This window comes from Falco punctatus, assembly GCF_963210335.1.
Source record: "Falco punctatus genome assembly, chromosome: 6".
NCBI classification, from domain to species: Eukaryota; Metazoa; Chordata; class Aves; order Falconiformes; family Falconidae; genus Falco; species Falco punctatus.
In genome coordinates this window covers 28,788,061-28,813,102 of record NC_137585.1, presented here as the reverse complement: position 1 = coordinate 28,813,102, position 25,042 = coordinate 28,788,061, and the positions used below count along the sequence as shown (strand labels likewise).

The 25,042-nt window shown below is 44.1% G+C and overlaps 1 protein-coding gene across 3 annotated transcripts; it reads right to left on the bottom strand.

The window, feature by feature from the left end:
• Nucleotides 1-77: 77 nt before the first annotated feature.
• SLC37A3 (solute carrier family 37 member 3) lies at nt 78-25,008 on the bottom strand. 3 transcript variants are annotated; one of them, XM_080391270.1, is made up of 15 exons: nt 24,804-25,008; nt 21,052-21,214; nt 20,018-20,132; nt 17,439-17,531; nt 16,863-16,946; nt 15,498-15,643; nt 14,761-14,857; nt 13,568-13,652; nt 12,314-12,495; nt 9,661-9,802; nt 8,278-8,379; nt 6,303-6,350; nt 5,199-5,350; nt 3,389-3,454; nt 78-2,537 (listed from the first exon to the last, which is right to left on the bottom strand). In XM_080391270.1, exons 2-15 carry the CDS (start codon nt 21,150-21,152, stop codon nt 2,445-2,447), a joined length of 1,506 nt encoding a protein of 501 aa, XP_080247396.1. In that variant the 5' UTR covers nt 21,153-21,214; nt 24,804-25,008; the 3' UTR covers nt 78-2,444. The 3 variants fall into 3 exon arrangements, with proteins under 3 accessions (XP_080247396.1, XP_080247397.1, XP_080247398.1); XM_080391271.1 differs by lacking the exon at nt 24,804-25,008 and adding an exon at nt 24,361-24,484; XM_080391272.1 differs by lacking the exon at nt 24,804-25,008 and adding an exon at nt 24,128-24,349.
• Between the last annotated feature and the right edge of the window lie 34 nt (nt 25,009-25,042).

The following is a 25,042-nucleotide window of genomic DNA, read 5'->3' as shown; positions in this document are numbered from 1 at the left end:
TGAGCAGGACGAGAAGCACGCTCAGCAGAACCACAGTGAGAACAGCAGAATAAAGCACATGGAAGAATTAGGCCAGATCAAGCCAAATTAAGTTTATTCACGTGAGATGTTTGGACATGATCAGACTGAAAACCTTTCTCCATCTGAGCACCTTGAAGAAATAAACAGAACCCAAAATTCAGGGCAACAACAACAACATCCTGAAGTCATAGGCATGCCTCACTAATTGAGGGTGGCCTCAAAGCACCGCTGCACACTTACATGTGAGCTGCTGGGCAGCTTGTGCTCGCAGTGCTCACAACACATCTGACACTTACCAAGAGGGGACAGAACAGTTTACAGGAAACCATTTGTTACGGGGCCTGCCTCTCCTCCCCCCGACCCCAGCGACGCACGTCCCTTTCCCACCCCACCTTTCATCAGAAGCTTATCTAGTGCCCAGACGGTCGCCCAAAAAGCTCACCCAGGCTGGAATTTGAAACCACAGATTCTCAGACGCAGCGGCTGGGGCAAACGGTGCTGCCATCAGTTTTAGAACTGAATTTTTGGGAGTTTTGATTCTATTTGTATAGGGGCTAATGAGTAGCTTGGGATGCAGACACTAACCCCAGGGCGTGATTCTGAGAACAGGATGACAGTTTCTCAGTCTCCTGCTCTAATTATACAGGCAAAAATCAGAATGGGAATGAGAAGAGAAAAGGATTCAGGTCCCTCACCAGCTTGATAGCATTGCTTTCCCAAGCACTGAATTTTTTCAAGGGTTAGCAAAAAATGCAAGAATCTCCTCCACCAAGAGACTGACTCAAAAAAAAATATAAAATGGAGCAACTGAGTTTCACAGTAAGCAAAGCTGTGCACAGAGCTGTCACTGCACAAGCTGCAATCACCAAGCAACCATTCAATACAGTAAAACCGTAAGGCACTAAATGTTCCACTCATTACAATCAACACGTGACTGAAACCTGACATTCATAAGTTTAAAAAAATAATAAAATCACTGTACATTTTGAAAAGGCAACTTTTCCCATTTAAAAAGTTTCAAATTTTCAGCTCCAAGAATCTTCCTGTCCCCCACCCCTGTCCAGGCATTGCTGAGTAGTTAAGATTGAATGTTTGATCAGAAGTTCTGCTGGTTAACACATACCTATTACAATCAAACATCCCAAGGCATAAGCAGAAAGCAATTTGTTGTGAAGTTACCTGATGATCCCATTAACATCACCAACAAATGTTAGGTGTCAGTTGCTCACCGTGCTTACCACAGTACTGCAAAATACTCATATACCGCCACAGTAAGCGCAGTCATATGGTTTTAGTGCTGACTTGCATCTACCTTTCTCTTCAAGGTACAACTCAAGCTTTAAAACCCTGGAGCCTGAGGCCCCCTGTGCAGCCACAGGCAGAGGAGCACAGGGGAAGACAGCAGCACGTGCTCCTTGATGCTATCACAAGTACGCTTCAGTCCCTGGAAGCCAGCGTCCGAGAGCAGGCGGTCCCTTAAATTCCTTTAATTCCATTCTGGTTCACCTTTGCTGGATGAGCAACTGCCCCACGAGTATGAAATCAGGGACACCAGCTTCCTGCAGAGGGTCACCTGACAGTCCCATTTTGGTCAGTATTGATCAGACTTCAAATAACAAAGCAGTAGTGAAAGTACTTGTGTCCCATTACTGATCCCCCAAAGCCATTCAAGGATCCTTTAAACACAAAGGATCTATTAAGGCTTATTCTCAGAGATCACAGTAAAGTATTGCACACTATTTGTCTACTTAAATAGTTAAAAACTGAAATCTCATTTCCCAGAGATTAGTAATATTACTATTTTAAAATGCTAAAAACAGATACGGAGGTAAGTTCTCCGTGTGAATCTAATGGAATATGTGACAGTTAATAGCTAGGGATAGCAGAGGTCTGTCTGTGCAGATTTAGTAACAGCATTTTTTTAAACAAATAGCGCACATTCCAAATAATTATTTTTGCCCTTTCTAAAAGCTAAAGTGGTCATAAATTTAGACTACCCATGAAATGCACTGTAGGATTTCAACAGCACAACTGAGCATCAAAATACATTGCAAGACAGCCTCTCCACCGTCAGTTTTAAACACTTGACCTTTGGTCAGGACATCCAGAAATAAATAAGAAAGGGTATAGCAGTGAGACCACCCAACACAAGACCCTAGTGTGACCACTGACATGGAAGAGTCTGGTAGGCCAGGACAATCCGCCAGTCCCATAGATTGTCTAGCTTAAGTCAGCAGCTCCATGAGGTGGGTGGTCTCAGGACGGGTATTTGGTACTTCACTATTGAGCTTGCCAGAGGCAGGTCAATCAAGTCTTGCAGAGCCGTTTTGAATTAGTTCAAACCTGGAGGATGTAAGAAACAAGTCTCCCAGAGTTTTGATAAGTCAGGTCCGTACAACAGTCCTTCCAGCAGCAAGCAGAAGTCACTCAGCCAGCATCCGCAGGCGCCGCTCATGCAGAAGCAATCTGATCTCCCTCACTATTAATGGTGAAATGAACAGGATTGTTGAACTCGTCTGTGGAAAAAAGCATATCCAGGACAATTAGCACAGAGCAGCCATAGCCGCAGCCATCCTGCCCTCCAATGTGCGTTCAAGGCCTCCCCAGAAAGATACAGACTAAGAGGAGCAAGGACAAAGTAGCACAGCAGATGGAGGGACTGTGCCTGCCGGAAAGCTCATAAGCTCTACCATTTCAGCTGTCGTGATCTTTTCATAAAGAAGCTGAGCTCTTCACCTCCTCAAAGGTTGTCCTCCTGGCCACCTCCGCCGGCTACCGAAGTGGCCTTTTCCCTTGTTAGCACAGACACAAAGACAATTCCTTTTTTTGGAAGAACAGGTGAATTTTAACACCATTCACCACTGTGGCAACACTGAGGAGATCAGGGCTTGAACGATCTTCTCCCCCAGTGGCATAGCACGGCAAAGTCATTTCCATTTTAGTTTCAAGGTCCTCATCACTCCTTCCACTAATCTTCAAGGGCTAACAAACAAGGAGCTTCACTTCAGCTCCCTGAAAACATTAGGAACTACCTATCATGGAGACGAACGAGGCCTTGGAAGTCAGTCAGGTGGTATGAGCTTTAAAAAATTAATTCCAGTGTTTTTAAACAAGTATTTTTGCGTCTCTGCTACAACCTCAATTCCTCTTGGGCAACATGACTTCAAAAGGATCCATATGAACGCAGCTGATTTAGACACCCTGAGGCAAAGGCACACCACAATACCACTTGGAGAATGGCATCAGAGTTTTCAGCTGTTGCAGAAATAGATCGCATGCCTAAGTCACAATGTTCAGGTTCTCACAAAAACTTTCTATTGCAAACAACTTTGACAAAGAATTTTTTTTAAAAAAGGAGATTGCTTACCATTACAATAAAGAAATAGAAAACCCACATCCATCCCAGGTTCTCCTGGATCAAAGACACTAGATACTAAACAGAAAGGGAAAAAAAAAAATTATTCAAACTGGGAAGATAAGCATGACTTTCAGGCATTACTCTCATTTTTTAGAATTTGGGGGCTGTCGACACTCCATACAGAGCTGATCACAAAACCTTCCAGCTGATCTTTTCCTGTCAGAAGAGATGACGCAGGACAGCAACCCTTCTGTAAAAGACTCACAGTCTCAGCAAAACGAAGACACCATCCTGAAGCTTTACAGTAACTCATAGCAGCATAAAGACAGAACTGAACTACAGTTTCAAAGGGTGACAAATTGACTCCGCTGAATACAAGGTTTTCGCACAGCACACTGGGACATAAGTGGATGTAAGTACTCTCAGAAGAACTAAAAGCTCTAGAATGGCTTATAAATTACACAGGACGCATTTTCAAGAGCTGTGCAACCACTAACTACTTAACCCTTCATCGTAGGCAAGACACTTGAGATCACAGTCTGTTCTGAACTGCACCCTAGTTCAACAGGACTATACAGACTACAAAAGAAAATGTATTCCCTGTTAGCAGATTTATATTCAGATGCTGTACAAGGGCCTCCCTTCTTCACTATGGGGTATATTAGCACAAAACAGGATCTGAATTTCTAACATGTCCATTGTGCATTTGCTGTTATTCACACACCCCCAGAATGACATCATGGTTATCTCTGTTGAAATAAACGCAACGTTAGAATAGGAGGCAGGTGGAATTTTTCAGAACTAAAGACCCAATTTTTATGATGACATGAGTTTGAATGGTATGTGTGGGGGAAGACAGAAACACTGTAGACAATGCAAGAAGAACACTGAGCATAACAGTGCACTTTAAGATGTCCACAAAGCACTTGTAATTTTCCCATGTTTAATGGTGCTAAACAGCATCTTTCCTACAAAATAGAGACTGAATGATTGTATTTATTAGGCAATCAATGGCAAGTACAAACAAATCCCTTTCCAGAAAAGAAACTTGTATGCCTTGCCTGCATCCTTGGTATTTTCCAGCATTAGAGGATGCCTGGAACAGAACTGCCTCTGATCTTTCTACTAAATCCTCCCTTCCCCAAAGCACCACTGTGTTCCTCCACATAGTTAACACTTGTGTTTGAGAAGAAAGAATGTCCCCAGTGGGCACACTGTCAGCTTCCTTTTCTGCAACAGTCTAGTCTTCAGACCTCTGGCAGCACACTGTAAGGACTATCGAAGGCAAGTGGTGCTGGATTTACAAGGTGTAAGAGAGATCCATAGACAAAAAGGGGAACCATAAATAAGAGCAAATTTTAGATTACTTTATAAACACTGTAACATTCAGCATAAGTATTCTAATTTTACTCAGTTATACAGCTAAACTTTTCTGTAACCAAAGTTTTTTCTATTATTTGGAAAAAAAATTCCCAAACAAACTTCAAAATGTTTTATTTTGACTCTTTGTGAAGCTGACCTTTATTTGCTTTTTGGAGCTCAGGATCTCTAAAATTCATTTGAATTATGAAAGTCCTGTAACATTAGCACTATGAATACTTAGTTCTTAATTTAATTGCTTCCACTGGAAGCTTAAAACAGACATGTTCCCTTGGTTGTTTCTTAAATAAATAATTTTTAAAAAAACCACACAAACCAAACCAATCAACCCTCTCTTTCTCTCCATGTGACTTTGGAATGAGGAATGAGCTAACATCTCTAACCACACCAGACTCTCTGCCTCCTTCCCCAGACCTCTATATTTCGTTGGTAGCCTCACCTGGCCAACTGCAGCACCAACGCTGCCAGTTCCATCCACAATTCCCGTGACTGTTGCCAGAGCCTCACTGCTGCCTTTCACCAGATCCTGACGCCCCAGGTCAGCAGAAATTGCAGAACTGATCATGTTAGATGGGCCTCCGATGAAAAATCCTGAAAGTACCAAGAAACAAGCCTTAGTGCAAAACAAGCGTGCAGGCAGATTCTCAACAGAACGTCTTCAAAACACAGGTTTTCTACCATGCACAGCTCAGGAAAAGGATTAAGTCTAAGGACAGTGACCACAGACTAATTGTGTGTAGAAGGGTACCCTCACAGCTGAAACATGCAGTCATGGAACACCTTGCGTACCTGGAGTACACACACAGAAGTTGCCAACAATCATATATTCATCCCACAGCAAAAATGAGGTCATTAGCTGTGGCACACTCTGCATCGAACTGCATTCAGAAAGCTAGTTTTGAACAGCATGCACATACAAACCCTCAACATGAATCAGATTTAGACGCATTTCTGCTTTGGAGTAGTATACCCCCATGCTACAGCCTCAGTCTCCAGGGGTTCATGCAGAAGATGGAAGGCAGAAAAAAAACCACGAAAGGACAGAGTTCTGAAGTAGGAGCGTTTGAAAAGAAAGGCTCTATTCATGCAGGCTAATCTTAATTCCATAGCACAGCACAGTATGTCTGGTAGCACACAAAGCTTGTGACCTCTCGCAGTACACAGGGCATTTGGGGTTCTGACAGACAAACGCCCTCAAATCTGAGCTGCAGCTCATGACTTTGCCATATATCCACTTCCTCAGATACCAGACCACTGCTAGGTATTTTAGCATAAATCTGTCTCCATCGTACTGCACCAAGACAGACCCCCTTAGTTCCAAGCCATTATTCTATACAGTCTATATTCTATACTTCCCTTTGTAAGGCAATTTTCCTCCAGCTGTATTCCAAGAGCAACAGAAATTGGGCCCCAGCTTTTGGTCTTTCTGCAAAACCAGCAGAGGTGGCACACAAATGTATTACCACCACCTGAGGTTGGCGTTACTGATTTTTCTGCAATGTATATATGTCTACTAGCATAACAGTGACATTTGATAAGATACCTGTAATTGCCATGATCACAGCATTGATAGGTTTGCTGTTTGGAGAACCTGCAAGAGAAAGACCAGATAAGTGTGAATAAAACAAATGAACTTGAGAAAGCCACTTATTTAGGATCAGAAAGAAGCATGCAAACATCCAGTTTGAACTGCCTGTTCAGTTAGCTAGATAGCAACAACAATAACTTCTATTTGACTAGATGACTAGAGACGTCTACAGAGATTAAAGACAGTAAAGACCCAGAAGTTTCCTAACAGCACTTTACAGTAGAGCCACCTCTGCCATTAAAATTTTGTGCCCTATTAGGATACCAGATTTGTGTAGCTCTGGGTTCCAGTCCTTGTCATGCCTCTTTCTGTGACACAGAGCTTGCGTTTACTCTCCTTGAAAGTCCTTCTGAAGAGTAAGAGAATCCTCCTGCTGTCTTTCTGGGGAAGGCAGATTAAACTCAAACTCTCCCACCATAAAGTATTCAGCACTTGAATCACCCCTTCCTGAGTTTTCCAAAATATTTTTAAAAATACAGATATTAGATCTGGAGGTAGTAATCCAGCAACTGCCTAAACAATGCTGCACAATGAAATAAAAAATGCAAAACCCCACATCCCAATTCCTCCTTACAAAGCCACATTTGCACGCCTACAGGTTCTGCTTCCCTTTACAGGAACAGCTTCATAATGTGTATATGCAGCAGGTTTTCCACTATAGCCCCTCGGTGCTTTTCAGACACTGTTTTCCCCAATATCTCACTTCCAGGCATCACCTGAATTCCTTACTCACCACTTCCAACTTAGGGCCCACACATGGTCAAATTCCCCTGTGTAAGGCAAGTTGCAGCCCTTTTCCCATATTCTTGGGTTGTTATTACTCTTACGTGCAACACACTAGGTGCACAAAAAAAGTTTCCTGGTTTGGCTTATGGAAATTAAATTATCACACCGCAGTAACTTCATATAGCCTGTCTGAGCCCTCTGCATCTGGCTGGACATCAGTGCATTTTGAGCTAAGCACAAGACACCTGGACCTCTGGCTGCCCTGCTGTATCTAGTACAAACTTCAAACTTTTTCAGCAGCAATTTTATTATTTGCTTCCAATTCACTTTTGAAATAACGAGTGAGCACAAAAGCCCACGAAACGCCACCAAACCCAACCTTGCTATGTAATGATTACACTTTATTGACCTTACTTTTGAGACTCTCTGAGTAAGCCCACATACTTCTGAAAGGCACACTTTGCTTCTCATGTCCAGCTCTAGCAGTGATTTCTGTCCGCAGATCTCACAGTGCTCTACAAAAGCTTGTCTGTATCACCACCCCACTTTGGAGGAAGACACACAGAAGTCAAATGACATCCCAGTGAGTTAAAGCACTCTGGTACCACAGGACACCATGTCTGAAGACACGAAACTGTTACCCTTAGAAGAGCTCCATATATGTTTCACAGAAATCCGATCTGCCTGTCTCTTTCTACTCAGTTTTCATGACAGACTCCTTTCGATAACCAGTCACTGAGAACTGTATTGTAAGAGGCAGGAACTCTTCAATTTCACCACTTACAGAAGCGTAAGTGGTGAAGTGCAAGAGCTTCTGCCTCTTTGTAGCATATATGTACGCCAACACAGATCTGTCCCCAGATTCTCTTTCCTCTTGCTACAGAAGATAAGATTTCCTGAGATTTCCTACTCTGTCAGTTGTGGTGTTGATACAATGACAATGCCAAAAATCTCACTGACACTGGAGAAGGATCAGTACCATAACTCACCAGTACAGGGAAATCCAACCACTCAGCTAATTCTTTTCCACCTCATTAACCTGAGAACAGATTTCTTTCTGTGCAGCGCCACACTTCAGGCAAAACAGACCGAAAGGCAAAGCTGTTTCAAGACCAGAAAACATAACTGGAACAGGCTGTGCTCTGGTTTTCTTTAAGATGTACCAAACAAACCTCTTACCACTGCACAGTAAAAGCATACTCACGGCTGTATCCAAAAAGAGAGCCTACAGCAAAGAGCAGGCTGATCGCTAGCACTGGGGCTCTCTTCTGTAGCACATCAGAAATCAAGCCCTGGATAGTCCCACCTGCAAATAATAAAAAAATAAAAATAAAAGTCATTGTCAGGCTCAGGATGCTAACACCTTGAACAAAACTCATTTCACCGAGCGCATCGGCCTTTTGCCTTCTCACCAATACTTATTCTCTCTAAAATCCTGGAAACTAAGTCTCCTGCTGTGACTGCCCCAGACACAGAGACCACAGTAAAATTAAGTGGCTCAGATAGAGCAGAGAAAACTACTCATACTGCTTTCCCAGGAATTTATTACTTCTTTTTTTCTGGCATGCAACTAGCCAATGCTCCTGCTTTCCTTTTCCTTCCCCTATAGGGCCATCACAGCTCTAGGATCACTACAACTCTGGATGTAAGCAAGCTTAACACTGTTGCTGGTTTCTTTAACAGAAAGTGCAAGAAAAGTCAGTTCTTTTCCACAAGGAAAGCATTAGCACAAAGGGGCCTCACATTCCCTGCTGTCTCACCTACTTAGGGTAGGTGCAACAAATTGTAATAAATGCAGATAACTGATAAAAATCACCTTATGTATCATTGCTACCTCTGTAGGCTCTCTCAACACTCTAGTTTTTACCAGCAGAGCAGTTCCAAACAGAAAAGGCCACAGAGGCAACAAAAAAAAAAAAAAAAAAAAAAAAAAAAGTGTCCTTGAACAGACAGAAACAAGGATGTCTGTTCTAGGAAAGCTAACTGGACAAGGTAATAAAGCAAGAAACTGAGCACAGGAGAGTGGAAGTCTAAACAGATATACAGTATGTTCTTTATTCTGGAGGAACAGGGTCAGATTTTGCAGCCAGCAGAAACAAGTGCAATAACATTTTATTTCTGAACACAATACAGTTGTGTTTACTCTGCTGAGATCTGTGCCGAGTCTGTTCTTAAAAATACAGGACAGAAGGGACAGTATAGAACCCAGTAGGCCCGGATCTAAATTTTTCCTTAAGACTACCTGTCAGAAAGGAAGCAGCAAGCAGCAGGGACACCACTTTGTACACGGCACTTTTCAAGAAGTCCTCGTGAGTAAAGAAAAATGCCTGCTGGGGGTAGTGTCCAAGAATATGACAATGCTCTTTAAATTATAAGTAAACTCTTTAGGGGGCTCACATACTCTGTGTTTTAGAAAAAATCCACCAACAAACCAGCGGAGCAGCCACATACGTAACTAGACTTCTCATATATTCAGTAAACAGCTAGATCCCACTGAACTTGACTGCTCTGAGCTGCATTATCTGTCCTTCATCTTCAAATGCTAGCAGCGCAACTGCAGGAAGACGTTATTCACTTGTTTACTCACCTATGATTCCTCCCACATCATACCAGATCGAGAGCTGGTCAGCTTCTGCTTCTTTCCATCCAAAGTTGTTGCTGAGGTAGAAGGGCAGCCAGAAGAAGAATGAGTAATTCACCAGTTTCAAGCAGGCATAGGCCAAAGAGTACTGGAAGAAAGGGAGGGCCAGCAAGCAGTTAGCACTTGAGAAATACAAACAACATTTCTGCTTCTTCCCATAAAGCTCTGTATCCAGCTACAGCTTTCAGGGGAAAGTACTTCTGCATTTCACGTAAGAAGGCAGCATTATGAAAGCTTAATGCTGAACATCAAAGAGAACCCGAGAACACAAAAATCAAAGTCAAGATGTTATTTTCTTTTCACTGAATGCAATGGGTTAAAAGATTACACTTTCAGCGTAATCTTGAAAGAAAACGACACCAGGCTTCCAAAAAAATGATGGAAATTTAATTCACCTTCTGAAGAGCAGGGAGCCAACTATGTGACATAAAAAAACCCTAGAGATTTAGTTATCTGTGCATCATGCTGAGAAAAGTTAGGTGAAGTAGTTCCTCTGTGCTATCTTTTACTGCTCAGAAGGCTCATCTGCTTACAGCACCAGAAGAGAAAGTTTCATTCATAATCCCTAGGCAGGTATTCCAGGACAGAAGATGAAAAGTTTGGCCAAAGCTAAGCACATGCTTCCAAACCCAACAGCTGAGACAACCTCCTGCTTTTGGCTGCTGGGCTCAAGTTCTCCTTAGCCAGGAGATCTCCTTGAGAGCTTTCATGTGTGTGGCAAAGATTTGTTCTCTGGGATTGGTGGCCCAGCATGCAGAGGGACAAGGCACACTATTTCGGTAAGGCCTCCTAGTAACACACTGACAGCAATTCAAGGAACCCACATTTGAAGAGGTAAACAAGGATGAAGACAGAAAACCCAACACGTTAGAGTCACAGCTTTTGAGACTGTCCGTGTATGTACACACTTGTCTTTGAATTTCAGAAAGCAGATCTTTTTATATATTAAACTCCACAAAGATCACCTCTTCTGAATTTACATTATTTTAACAGATACAACCTCTTTAGCTGTATTATTAATTCTTTTTCACTTTCACAGGACAGAATACAGGTACATGTATTGTATCGCCGCAATACATGTAAGACACAGGTATGTTTGGTAGAGTTCTCCTGCCGCTGGGTGTGAAAAGTGCACTGTATGAAGTGATATTTATTACAACATGTTTAGAAACTGTCTACCAGACTGAGTGATTAAACATTGAATTTCTAGAGGCTCAGGGGAAAGCTGTCTGTGCTAAAACTCTTCCACCATATCACTTAGCAGGAGAACAGAGGAACTACAGAAAAAATGTGTCAAATAAAGCCTTTGTAGAATCTTGACAAGGCTTTGGAGGTTCTCTCTGTATTTGGTCTCTCACTGATCTGCCATAGTGTCCCAGTTTTGCTTGACACTGATCTGACATCAGGTAAAACTCACAGACTCCGAGGTGTTCATGTTGCTGGGTTAATGCACAGAACAAGTCCTCAAAATCCCAAGTACAGAAACAGCGACATCAGTTGTATAGTGCCTCCTCACGTTCTGGCCAATGAAAACAGTCGCACGTCAACTGAGGCGGCCTCCACCACGAAAAAATGTTGCCTGAAGTACATCGGCCTATTCTTAGCACCACCAACACCAAGCCAGAGTTTACATGGCATTTAGCCATAAGGGTATGCTTTCTGTTGCCATCCCTCAACCAAGGTCTTAACAACAGAACAGAACAGTGGTTGTCCAACACTTTAAACTCCGACAGTCCACCCATCCCTTCTACATTTTGTGTTGCCTTAATCACAACCAACTGCTTTGCGCATAAAGAGTACCTGACCATACTGTCCATTCGGTAGTTCTGCTTCATGATCAAATCTAGACAGTTCACGCTATTACTGAGCCAGCCACTCTGTCCCCTTTCTTGTATTGGTTCTAGTATTCAGGGAACACACAGAAAGTTAACATTGTTTTTTAATGGCAGCTTAATTATTCAGCTGAACCAAATCCATGAATTGGGCAATACTGCCTGATGGAGAAGTACAAGTTCTCATAAAAGGGACAGGATGAGAATATGTGGAAACTGCATCACCCGGACTTGTTTCCAGTTCATTCCAAAAAAGAAACCTACTTTGCCACATTACATCATGCTGATTAATAAGACTTTTCAGGACAGCTTTCTGCTTTAACGCAACAAAAAACCCCATCAGACCCCAGTACCAGTGCCACAGTTCTGTGTGATGCTCTCCTAGCAGTAAGAATACCATTCCTCAGGGCAGCATAGTCACCTTAGCAAGAAAGCATCTTACAGACGCCTTTGCTCATGGCCTCCCTTCTAAATTCTGCAGCAAAAAGGGCAGGATCTCTGCTGCCCATAGTTGTCTCATTACATACACCAATGAAGCAGGAGTCCAATGGGAAGAGCAACAGGCAACCACACACCCAGACAGTATTACAGTCCACACGCGCACAAGGGTAACAGTCCCAGCCCCGAGGTTTTAACAGCGTAAGAAGTCAGTTGTCAACAATTACAACACATACTAACAATGTCGTCAAAAAATGCTGACAACACAAAAAATCAGCTTTACATTTAACAACAGAAGTCAGATCTCGCTCATGAATCTGTGTCCTCACCAGTACTACACCCGGAAGGCAACAAGCCTGGAAAAAGCCAATGGCCTTTGGCTGGTTGTCGGTGTCAGTTGCTTGAATAGAGTAATTCCGGTCGTCATCATCTACATCATCATTGCTCATTAAAGGTCTGTTGGCATCTTCCTCCACACTGCCATCTTCATCTGCTCCAAGCTCAGGGAGTCCTAGGTTTTACAAGGGATATGCAACAGGAAAAACGGACCACAGACTCTTCACCCTCTCCCACTCTAAAGCTACGCTCGCTTCTTTTAAGCAATTCTCCCTTCTAGCAGTTCCCTTGCTCTCCCATACCTCCATCCTCCTTTGGCTTAGAAACTCTTCTAGATGGTGTTCTGCAGTGTCGCCAGTTTCTACCCTTTGTCTTCTAGCGCTCTTGAAAGTATTCTGTCTGATCCTGGCGTCGGCTTTGTCTGTTCTGAGTGTCTGGCCATTAGTTGGAAGACAACAAATTAGTGCATTTCCCCCCTTATTTAGTGGTTGGGATCCTCAGCCCTGGCTCCTGAGTACCACTTCTCCTGAGTGTGGAGGCTGGGTGTACTAGCAACTACTCAGACAGCTGCTGCCTGTTAACGCCTCCACTGAAACGGAAGATCTAGGAACTGCACTGCACTTTCTGGGCTGCTGAGTGCTCTAAAGGGCACTCTTTATCGTAGCTTTAGTGCTACCAACTTTATAGCCTTTGCAGACACCTGGGAAACCTCCTCCATGGCCCTATCAAAACCCAAAAGTTCTTTTGTTTTCCTGTTACGCTTTGGCTTGCCTACCATCTTCTTGGAGAAGGATTATATCCAACTCGAGAGCTATTTAACTGGCTGTGGAAGACCTGCAGATGAAAATTACTTTCCCTTCCCACTGCACAGTTAAGGCTTGCCATAGTTTTCTCCCACAATAGCCAGTTCCAGTTTGCCTGCTGCTTCTTTAAAAAAATACTGAATTTCCAGGTGAAGAAAAACTGGTAATTAGGCACACCCTAATGGAGATGTTGAGCCAGGCTGTTTTATTTTGCTTTTTAAAATATCCAGACACATGTATAGACACATGATGCACGCTGGCATTTAGTGTGATCTTGGCGAGTAAAGCATTTGCTCCATTAAATACACTGAAGTGCAACACCATTTTATAAGAGCCCTAAGGATAAGTGCTGTTGAAATGAGCAATACTTTTAGTACTACATGGAAAGCTGCAGATCTGCTTTCCACGAAGGGACTGAAATACTACAGCCCTCCTTCTACTTACCCACTTCCTTTGGTGATGTCAGGAGCCCAAAGAACACAATGACTCCTCCAGCAAACTGCACAGAGGCAGTCACCAAGAAAGCATACTGAAGATAAATAAATAAAAGATTATTTTTTAAAACATTTTCAGCCTCATAAGCTTCTGACTAACGAGGGTTTCCTTACATTCCAGCCTTGTCAGAGAGTAAACACAGCTACAATAACTCAGACTACATCCATAAGACTTGGAAACAAGTGATCTCTGCATCCCCTGAACAGGCTTGATTCTATCTAGGCTGAAAGACCACATTGAAACAGTTGTTTTAGTGTACAGAAGTAACAGCAGTGAGGAAGGAGTTCACCCAACACAACCACAGATCCAGCTATATTGGAAGGGACTCCTCAAAGAAGGGTCAAACACCAAATTCAGACCAGGTTGCTCAGCGCTTTGTTCAATCAGGTCTTGAAAGACCTCCAAAGACAGATCCTCCAGGCTCTGGCCCTTCATTTTAATGCTTACTAACTACATAGTGAAAGTTTTCCAAACATCCAGTTGGAACAATCTCTGCTTCACTTTATAATCATTGCTTTGTAGCTCTCTCTCCATGCAACCCAGGAAAGAGCCTGGCTCTGATTTCCCAGCAATCTCTTGACAGGCTTTGGAAGGCTGCTCTTTGGTACCCTAAGCCTCCTCATCTCCAGAGTGACAAGCTCAGCTCTGTTAGCCCATTATCGGAGGTCACGTGCTGCAAGATGCACTAGTTCACTTGCATTCCCCATATTCAATGGCTTGTCTGCCATATTACAGCAATATGGTGCACGCCTGGCCTCTTCCCAGCTACGGAAGCTATGCCTCCATGCCTGTCAGAACCTCACCACTATTCAGTAGCAGCGACTTCAGAGTCATCCATCACAGGTTCTAAACTGAAGAGCACTTCAAGCCACACAAATCAGGAGAGGGTATATGATGACATTAAGGCTCTTCAGTAACATCAGTCCCATTTACAGAGAAGTCTCAGGCTCATTTCTCCCACTTGGAAGGGTCAGGAAAGCAATACCCTTTCTATTTTGCCTCCTACTCACCACCACCAGGATTCAGGAAGATGAAACTGGACACTCTGAGCCTGTTATCTCTCAGAGACAGGATAAGAAGCTAGTCTCTCGTAACCCAATCTGACATGCAGTCCTAGCTAGAAGCCAGACAGCAATACCTACCTCATAGCCATACTGGAGAACGCAGGAGGCAAGGAACGCCCCAAGGATATTTCCCACAGATGCACAAGCACTCCAGAGTCCAAACACAAAGCCTCTCCTGCAGAAGGAGAAGAAAATTTGAAAAAGGCAATGTGGGGAGAGATTACATTAGGAGCAAGACAAATTTCTAACATTCAAGTCAACTTCAACTTATGAATAAAGTCACAGCATTCTCCCAATCCACTTCAAAGACTCAAAGGTCACTTAAAACACAGAATAACTTGGAGGTACCAAATAGAGATAAACGAGGAATGTTCTCTCCTGGAACACCTCTGTTACAGCAGAGGTGAGCTGGCAACGACAGGATTACAAGCTATGGCTAGAGCTCATCTGCAATACCCCAAAGTGACAAAGTTGAACCTACAATGAGTTAGCTTCCATTCAGTCTCTTCAGTGGTAATGAGACAGAAAAAGGTTTTCCAGTGGCATGAAAAACGGCCACTCTGCACTATGGAACTTTTGAAGTTTGAACCTCTACCTTTAACATATTCAATTGTGTTCACACCAAGTTGTTGTGTGGCTCCAGGGGAAAAAAAACAACCCAAACAACAAAGAAATAATAGTAACAAGTAATGTGTATTTCATCCCATATAACTTTAATTCTGACCTAACAGTTGGCCTTTTTGGTTTAACACTTTTAGCTCAATCTGCTACTCAGCAGGCCAGATAAGTGAGTCACTGAAGAAAACTCAACTTACCCAGCTTTTCCAAACCAATTGCCCATGACAGCAACCACACAGGGCCAACCAGTAGACTGCAGCAAGCCATTCACAATCCAGAGACAGCAGTAGAACCACTTGTTGTAGAAATGCAACCATTCCGTGAGTGTGCCAAAGAAGAATACCTGGTGGGGGAGGGAAAAAAAAAAAAAATCACAGAGAAGAAACCCTGAGGCTGAGAAGAAACCCTGCTGAAAGCCAGGAAGGAGTGGGGTCCTAAAAAAGAAATAACATTTCAGAGAGAAGGTCCCCCACAGGGGTCAGGCCAGAGGCAAGCCTGGCATTGTTTAAGAAACAGCTAAAAGCTAACAGCACCATCTGCCGAGCCACCCCAGCACGGACTCCAGAGCCCAAACACCCCAGCGACAAATGTGCTGTCATGGCACTTCCCCTCCTAAAGACTTATCTTCATAAACAGCACAGTTGTAACAGGAGAGGAAAAGAGACAAATACTTTCAGTAACAACGCTAAAAATACAGTAGCCTCTTGAACTGCAGTTGTACTGACATCCACATCCACAAGGCTCTATGCAAACACCAAAACCTCAGCCGTCATTTATCTTCACAAAATTTAACATAAATACTACAGCCAGGTCTCAAATTACTAAGAGCCATAACCCAAACTAGCCAAAATAAACACACTTTGTGGCACACTGTGCTTGATGCATGATTGTGGCCATGTGTTTGCAGAACACAGTAGGCCATAGCAGCATTTATAGCCACTGGGTAAACCAAAAAGCACTCCACACTTTTACCACTACTTTAATAACCAGAAAACCACAATGAGATAAAACTGATTCACACTTATCTGCAGTGGCTTGAACCTGAAGAACTCTTTTGTTTTGAGTGGACATTCTTCTTTGACACATGCCCTCCCAGTAATTACAAAATAAGTAAAATCAACGCTTAGTATTGTTAGCATGCCCTTTAAAGAAGAGAGCAAAGATTGTGTTTGGAAGCAAAAGCCTTGATGACTACATATGTGGGCTGGGAGAACAGTTATAATACAAAACAGTCTCAAAAAGTCCAGATACACCAATCTCGTACAAAAGCTGGCCACCAAGTCTCTAGACGGTGCCTCAAACTTAGGAATTTCCTTCTGACATGGTATCCATAAATAGATATTTCAGGAAGAGGTGAGTCATCTAGCATAGCTCTATGCTTTAGACAATGCACTAAGTGCATCCAGGACAAAGTTTTACACGCACACTTTGTGTCCATTGAGGTACAGCTACAGCCTGTGGGCAGATTCACACAGAAACAGAACCCCTTCTCCCTTAAAGTCAAACCCCATCCAGAAACCGTAAAAGAGATTTCTAAATTACACTCGTATGTTCCGACTTACCACCAGAGCAGAGGAACACATGCCAAAAGACAAAACCCAACGTAAATTCAGGCGATCCCCAACTATGCCACTGACGAAGAGACCCTAGGAACAAAACACAGCATTAAATAAAGCCACAAGATTTAAATCTGTTACCTGCAAGAATTAAAATAACGTAGAAGGGTCAAGCTGATCCAAGCATTGCTGTTATACCAACATACAGTCTCATTCTAACCACTTCTTCCACCACCTCATATGCTCATAGTTGTTCATTAAATTTCTTATTTTTAAAAACTTCGGCTGAGAACTCTTGGAAAGATGGAACTAGCCCTCCTACCCGCTGGTGACAGGGGTGTGAGAAATTCTGAAGTGACAGTATTCCTCTGGCATTTGTTCACACACATCTTCACATGGTGACAGGCACAGGCAGAACTAACAGAAATTGAAGGAAAAAAAACCTGCTCCTGAATTAAGCTTTTAAACTGCATTAGTGCTAAGCAAGTCCAAGAAGATCCTATTCACCCCCTCCAAATGTGGGTGTGATCATCGCAATAAGATTCAACCAAAGCTTAGCAGCTTTCAGTTAGTTTTACTCACCACAGCATAGGAAAACAAAAAGATAGTGTCCAACGTCCCCAAGAAGAGAGTTGCTTCTTCTGCATTTGGAAATAAATGGCTGCTGTTCCAGAGCTACAGACATAAAATTTTAACAGGTAAACAGGGAGAGGCATAGGTCGTTCTACTCTTTTTTTGATAGAAACCCCAACTGCAAAGCAGAATGGCATCTGCCCCCCCCAGCCTCCCATTCCTCCAACACTTTCAGTATCAAATCAAGTACAATTCTGGCATTATGTACTGCAGAAAATGTCCACTGCCACTTCATTCACTTCTAAAGGGCAGCAACCAGAAGCAAGAAATATGCATTCCACCTGTATCAAGACAAATGACTGGCAAAACAAATGCTACCGCTAACAAGCATGCAGCTGTTCGCTTCTTACACAGAAACACTGAAGAGCATCTTAATTAATAATACAATAAAGACATATTCTGTTTCATGTGCAGTGTCTCTTCTGTACTTATCTTGCTGTCTTCAGTACATGAAACTTTGCCTTCAGCAGCAACCATATTAAGAAATCACAGACCACAAACAGAAAAGAATGAACACAAAAGGAACAGGGGGAAGAAGTAGACTGGTTGGAAACTACAGTGAATTCCAGTCACTAATGTTGTTATTTTTTTTGCTTACCCTGAATTTCATTCTCATATGATCAAAAAAAGGGAAAATGACTCAGTTGTCCCCAAACTAAAATTACTGACATCAGCTGAAAATAGCAAGCTTTGAGGATGACTTGAAGAATGAATCAAGTTAATAAGGACAAACTTTTCTTCCCTTCCCACCATGCCCCCATTAGAACACAAACAAATAAACCTAACAGAAACCTGACCTATGGACATGCTTAACTCAAATATCATCAGTTTTAGTTTGATTCCACCTCTCCAGGAGAACATCTTGCAAGACTACACATCCACTCAGTTTAAAAGACGTAACATAGGGCCTATTGAGACAGCTTCTGCTTAAGTCTCATGTGTCCAAGAAAACTAGTAAATCCCTTGAAAAATACTTTTTGACACTTGAGGCCACCAATACCTACTTACACCAACAGCTTTCAACTTTTAACCAGAGATCCCTAGTAGTTCCACAAGCTATTAAGAGCCTTTGAAAGATAACAGAATCAAATCTTTTGTCTTAAGGCTTAAATTCATTAAACAACCTCTGCAGAACTCACAAATCTTTAAAGGCTGAAGTATAGATCTAAGCTGTCCTCCTAATAAAATCACACTAGGGCTTACTCACGAAACAACTGCAAAACATTTTTTGTACTTTAAAAAAAAATTAAGTATAAAAACAAAGAACAGCTGTGGTTAAGAAGATACATCAAAGCTCAAAACTGTTAGCACGTGATGACTATGTTCATGCCCTTAACCTGTTTTATCAATTTCTCAAAACTCACTTTACTGTTAGCTGATATAACAACATAAATTGATACCAAAAGGGCCGTTTTTCTTGATCAGACACATACACCTCAACATCCAGCAAACACTAAATCATCTTGGGACAGGGGGAGGCGGGGAGCAGAGGGGGGAAACAAACCAGCTTCCAAAATATACTAGTTGCTCGAACGCCAGTTAAGGAACTAAATATAAAACACCTTGTAGTTCATTTCAGCATCCCTGATATGCTCACTCCTTTTTGCCACACTATAAAATCCTGAATACATTACAGGCCCAATTTACTGTTTCCACATATCACAAAGAGTCAGCATTTATCATCTCTCGGTCAAACGTTCAAATAACTGATGATTTCTAATGGAGACAATACCCAAGCAACTGACTCCAGACTCCCTGCTACAATAGATCTCATGGCCAGCAACCAAGGTGTTAATGTAAGATTTCTCCCACTTCTCAAAAGCAAAAGAACAAGCCACTGCTAAAAACAAGCACGCCCCTAAAAGGGCCACGAGTAGGAGCCAGGAGGTAGCTCTTGCATTCCCACTTGTGAGATGCAAGCAGTATACAACTTCCTTTTCTGCAAGCAAACACTGCCAGAACTCTCACCACTTTCACTGAAGTTAGGCTTTTACACATGAGGGGTACTCAGGATGTTCAGCAAAGGAAGTCAGACCTTTCAGATGAAAGACAAAATGTCATTCTGCAGTATCAGTTTAGGATAAGCAGCTAGTTTTTTCAGATTGCTTTCTTCTCTCCTAATTCTAACAGACTGGCAGCAGCATCGCCACCACAAAGCCACAACCAGGGTTTTCCAGGGATCTCTAATCCCATTAACTGCTCTCATTGACTGTCTCCAACACTTCAGAAGCAGGCTCCCTCTTTCCCCCTCCTCTGTGCTGCTGGCTGCTATGGAGACCCTCCTGGGGTCCCCATTTCCATTAGACCACTGTAACTTCTTGAGAAGTTTCTCTCTTGGGACCACTAGGAAAGATTTCACCATCACCTGATGATCCAGAAAACTACAATTCAGACACCTGAAGTTCCCACCCACATTCTGAGGAGTGTCCTTGATTGACACTTTTAACAGGACGTCTTCAGCACCACAAGCTCAGCATACTGGAAGTTGCCCGTCTTCCTTTGCACTTGCCTATTCCTTGTGTCCTTACCTCGTATGGCCGGAGCTCAGGGGTCGTGCTGTTCAGGCAGAAGGGAGTCCACTGGCTGGAAATGCTGACTTTGACATTACTGAATGTCTTCCTGGAAGCATGGAGCAGGGAATAACTGCCAGAAAACACATAAGCACAGATTGGCTAAATCTCCTCTGGAGGTCAAGTGGGAAAGGGTAGGACTCAAAACAGAGATAATGCTATCGCAGCAGGCAGCACAGCAGAGGACTGGCAGTTTTGGAGATACTAGCCAGCAGCAGGAACCCCCAAATTATGGGTAGATACAGAGATTTTAGTAGGTTGTGAAATAGGCTCTTGACCTCCTCTATTTTCAAAAGAGGAGGTGACTGTGCAACAACAGTTAGGTACCTCAAGGGGAAAAAAAATAAAAGAGAAAAGAAGATGCACTCATTTGGCTAAGCACCATTACAAGTGCTCTTCCAGAGACAGATTAGGTATCAGCGGCAGTGTTGCTGTGAAGATCAAAGGGTATCAGCGAGGCAAAGTTTGTAAGGACAGGCAGTATGGTATTCCAGCTCTTGTCAGGTGGCATAACAGACAAGCTTTTAACATACAAGTCTAGCAGACCTTCAGATATGAAGCAGTGAGAGGGTGGAAACGGTACTTCCAGAAGAGTACCCCAGAAGCAACAGCACGTTCCATCAGTCAGAATGGGCATTAAATTGAGTTCTGAGCATCAGGGTTTGCTTCCTTCCTCATTTCAGGTAGTTCCTCCCCACAGCCACCCGCATTCACCCTTCTGCAACAGAAAGCTGCTGGCTTGGCACAGTCAGGCTCACCTTTGGTGCAAGCCCTGTTTGTGGTTGGATTCCCCAGGGGTATAGCAAACTTGGCTCCACTACCGCTTGACTCACAGACCGGCCGGTACTACTAGCTTTTAAGCTTGTTTTCAAGGCTCACAGCCACAGGTTAAGACTATTTCCCTACTTTCATTCTCTTTTTTTGGACATGGCCTCACCTCCCCAAATCCAGTGAGATGAATGCTTCTCTGTGCAGAGATACACTCAACTTACCTGAAGAAGGTCAGCAGGAACACAACAACATGATGGTGGGTGCAATGGGACACAAGGCCTCTGTTTGCAGGCTGCCTCCGTAAACTCCCAGGCACAGCCATGCTCCTGGCAGCCCTATCCCTGCTCTTGGCCACAAAGGCTGGATGGTGCTTAGGTCATTTTTCTTCACATGTAAACAGAAGAAGGTGGGAAGGGAGGAGAAAAGAAAATATATTTGAATTAAAACACATGTATAAAATACCTCTGTGTCCCCCAAACCTCTGGAATTCATCAGGAACAGCTCTATGCCATTCCTTCCCAATTTGTTTCATATTGCTACCCATCTCATGACCTGTACCTCCCTTGACACCTAAGCCCAGAAATGTCTTTTTACTCCCCTTCTCCCAGTACCCTCACGGTTATCCTCCAGCTCACTTATTTTTTGTTCCTCTCCTAGCAGATACCTCTTCAGCGCCCATCACCAAAGGAGTTCCCCCAGGGTCTATCAGCTTCCAGTGTTCTCACGTTAAAGACCATTCTGCACTATTTACATACACAGTGCGCTACAGAGTGGGCATACATAAGCTAACTTTCCACTGCTACCTGGCTGGTCAAAGACTGGTGATTAAGTATAGAAGGTACCCTTGGATACTGGTGGAGAATGGGTTTGGATCTAACCCCCTCTTTAAAATATTGTTGAAAGAACACACCCAAGAGTGGATTTGCACAGCTGGAAAAAGAAAAGTAACTGCGAGGACAGTGCTGAAGTCCAACAGCTAGATTCCCTGCCTATTCATTCTCAAGCCCTGCATTATAGCTCCATCTGTCACTAACTCTTTAGTTATTATTAATAATAATTATTATTAATAATAATTATTTGTATATTATTATTAGACTTGTGGTAAGTCATACTTTCCTGTCCCTACTATAGGGCATGGGTGACATCTGCCTAGACTTCTAGATACCAGACATTACCAGTACTGAGGAAAGGCTATGACAGACACACAGTTTCTCAGTAGTGGCTCATGCCACACTGCTTCACTCCCTCAGCTGTGCTGGTGTGGCTGAAGAACTGTTTCTGCAAACTGAGTCTGGGAAACAACACTGCTGGGCAGTGAGGTGGTCAACCTCTCCAAACTTCCCTTTTCATCTCTTGGCAGAGATCTTTTCAGCCAGATTTCCCTGTCACAGCTCATAAATGCGGCTACACAAACGCGTCTCTGCAAAGAGAGAGCAGCGCAGAGAAAGACACACTGTATACCGACACCACTGCTGAAGGCAGAACTTGATTTTGTTCATGCTAGCTGGCCAAAGACTGCCAACAAATCAGTTGCTAGGAACTGCATTTTCAGTTATGTGTCTTATTTAAACACCACACACATTCTGAATGCTGAGGAGAGGTAAACTAACACACCACACTGTTCCCCCAAAGAATCAGAGTTGAAATAAGATGTAACGTAATGCCTTTGTGTTCTTTTGTGTCCACAGGTGGCTTTTGTAATGATTTGTAAATCTGACAGAAGACTTCTCAAGTTCAGCTTCTTAACTTCACTTGGAGAAATTAAAAGCCATGGCCCAGACTCTTTTATCTGAACTTCTGCTGCTGAAAACCCTGTATTTCATAGAGACTTTCTGCTGTTCCTTCTAATAACTTTTAAAGATTTTTATCAAGACAACTTTCACCGTAAGAAGTCTTCCTTTCCTGTTCTCTCAGTGATGACGCACACCTGACCGACAAACAGATACCAGCTACCACCACGAAAACTGAAACATCTGACCTCCAAAACAGAATATGGCACGGAGATCCTCCAAGTAATAGGGAACCAGCTATTACACCTTTGAAACACTGGAGTCACACTTATCCCACACCATGCTTAAATGCCTCCATTCTCATCCAGGACAAACACAGCAAGTCTATACAAGATCTGAGGCCATCTGCATCTACGCAGCTCAGACGCATTTGAGCCATGCTCCCACCGCTCCAGCTAGCACAGACCACCTAGGTGTGCCAGCGCCTTCTCACATGGACATGCTTCTAGACTTCTTGGGTTCACACAGAGGGGAAAAAAAAGCACCTACAGCTGGAGCTGTGGGAAGGCAAGGCTAGCCCCTGGACAAAGCAGCTTCTCAAGCAGCCTTGATACTACCTCCACCTAAGGTCCCAGGCCATTTCTCAACATCAGTGAATGATAGCTCAGCACCCACACAATCTATATCACACAATGCTACTCCCTTTCAGGCGGCAGTAAAAGTGCTCAGGACTGTTCCCTACACCAGCTGCACGAAGAAGATCAAGGAATCCAATGCATTCCAGTATCCCAGCACCACGGGCCTTACAGGCCTGTGAACCACACAGTCTGCTGGCCAAACACAAGAGCTCCTTCTTCCTTGCCTCTCCCTCCCCTCCCACCAGGCAGGTAACAGAGCTCTCCCGAGGAAAGCAAATCACCGCTGGTTGCGCAACAGCACAGGAAAAGTTCCTTGGGGTAATCAGTTCACAGCCTGAAGCACAAGATTTACTAACCAGCGCAACAGCACAGGAAAAGTTCCTTGGGGTAATCAGTTCACAGCCTGAAGCACAAGATTTACTACTCGCTTCATGTCAACATGTGCAAATAAAGACCTTACTTGTCTGAGATATCGAGTCTTTTTAAAGCTAAGACCTGGTTGTGACCTTAAAGTGACCTTTTTTTAATAGCATTTACTATTGAAACTATCTGTTTCTCAGAGCTTTTCAATCTCAGCTAGCTTTCTAGAAGACCTTCTGGCAGAGAATGACATCTTTCTTTCACTTATTTACAGTGTAGAGGTGAATATGAAAGATTTCTTTTTCTCTTTTTTTCTTTCTTTCTCCTCTCCTTTTTGTATTAAAAACTGGCATTCTCCCTAGGCTAGAAGGATGTGCAGCTAAGAGCTCATCCTTACCCATTAGTCTTCTCATTATTTTGAGAATACCACATTGAATTTGTAGTGGAAGGGAAGCAAAAACTAGAAAGCTGGATAAACCACAGAGCAGCGAAGCACAAGCCTTTAGGAAAGGAAGAGGACTCCTTTTAGGTTGTTAGACTGCCTTGTCTGCTTGTTTAACTCTACTTACCTCCAGCTAACCGATATTTTGAATAAGCTTTTAAGCTTTCCGCATTCTCCCTTATCCTTTCACTTAAGGCCAAAAAAACCACATAAGTTAAAAATGAACGCCCTTTAACACCATGCTACTGCCCTCCAAACCTGGCAGGAAAAACCAGAATTAACACCCCTGGGACTTCGAAAGTGCAAAACAAACGAAGTAATTTTTTTTTTCCTAATAAACCCCAACACACTCTCTCATACCGCCTTTCGAAACAGACCCAAGAAGCACAAGCCCATGCGGGCCCTGGGCAGCCTGGTAACCCCGCTCCAGCGGCGCGGCCCGGCGCACAGGCCGCGCTCCCGCCGGCGGGCACGGCTCACCCGCGGCCGGGCACGGCTCACCCGCGGCCGGGCACGGCGCCGGCGCCGCACGGCTCGGCTCGGCCAGGCCGGCTGCCCCGCTGAGGCACCGCGGCCAGCGAAAAGGACGCGGCTCCTTCCCCTCAGCGAACCCCGCCCGGCTCCCGGCGCAGGTGGCCCAGCGGCCACGTCCTCAGCGGGGCGGGGTGAGGTGAGGAGCCGAACGGGCAGCGGCAGAGCACCCACCGGCTCCGCCGCAGCCGCCAGCCCACCGCGGCCGTTACAGGGCCACCCCACTCCCCCCCCGCCGCCTGCCCCGGGACAAACCGCCCGCCCCCGCGTACCGGGCCCGGCGGCCAGCACGGCCCTCAGGAAGTCGGGGGAGGCGGCTCTTCCGGCGGGAGGGACCGGCGGGCACGGCGGGAGCTGTAGTCTGGCCTCTCGCCGCCGCCAGGGGGCGCCCTCCGACCCTGCCGCCGCGCCCCCTGCCCGCCTACCGCACTCGGGGAGCGGGCAGCGCCTGCACCGCCCCGCGCCGGCCCGCGGGGCTGGGAGCCCGCGCAGGGGGAGGGGGGAGGGGGAA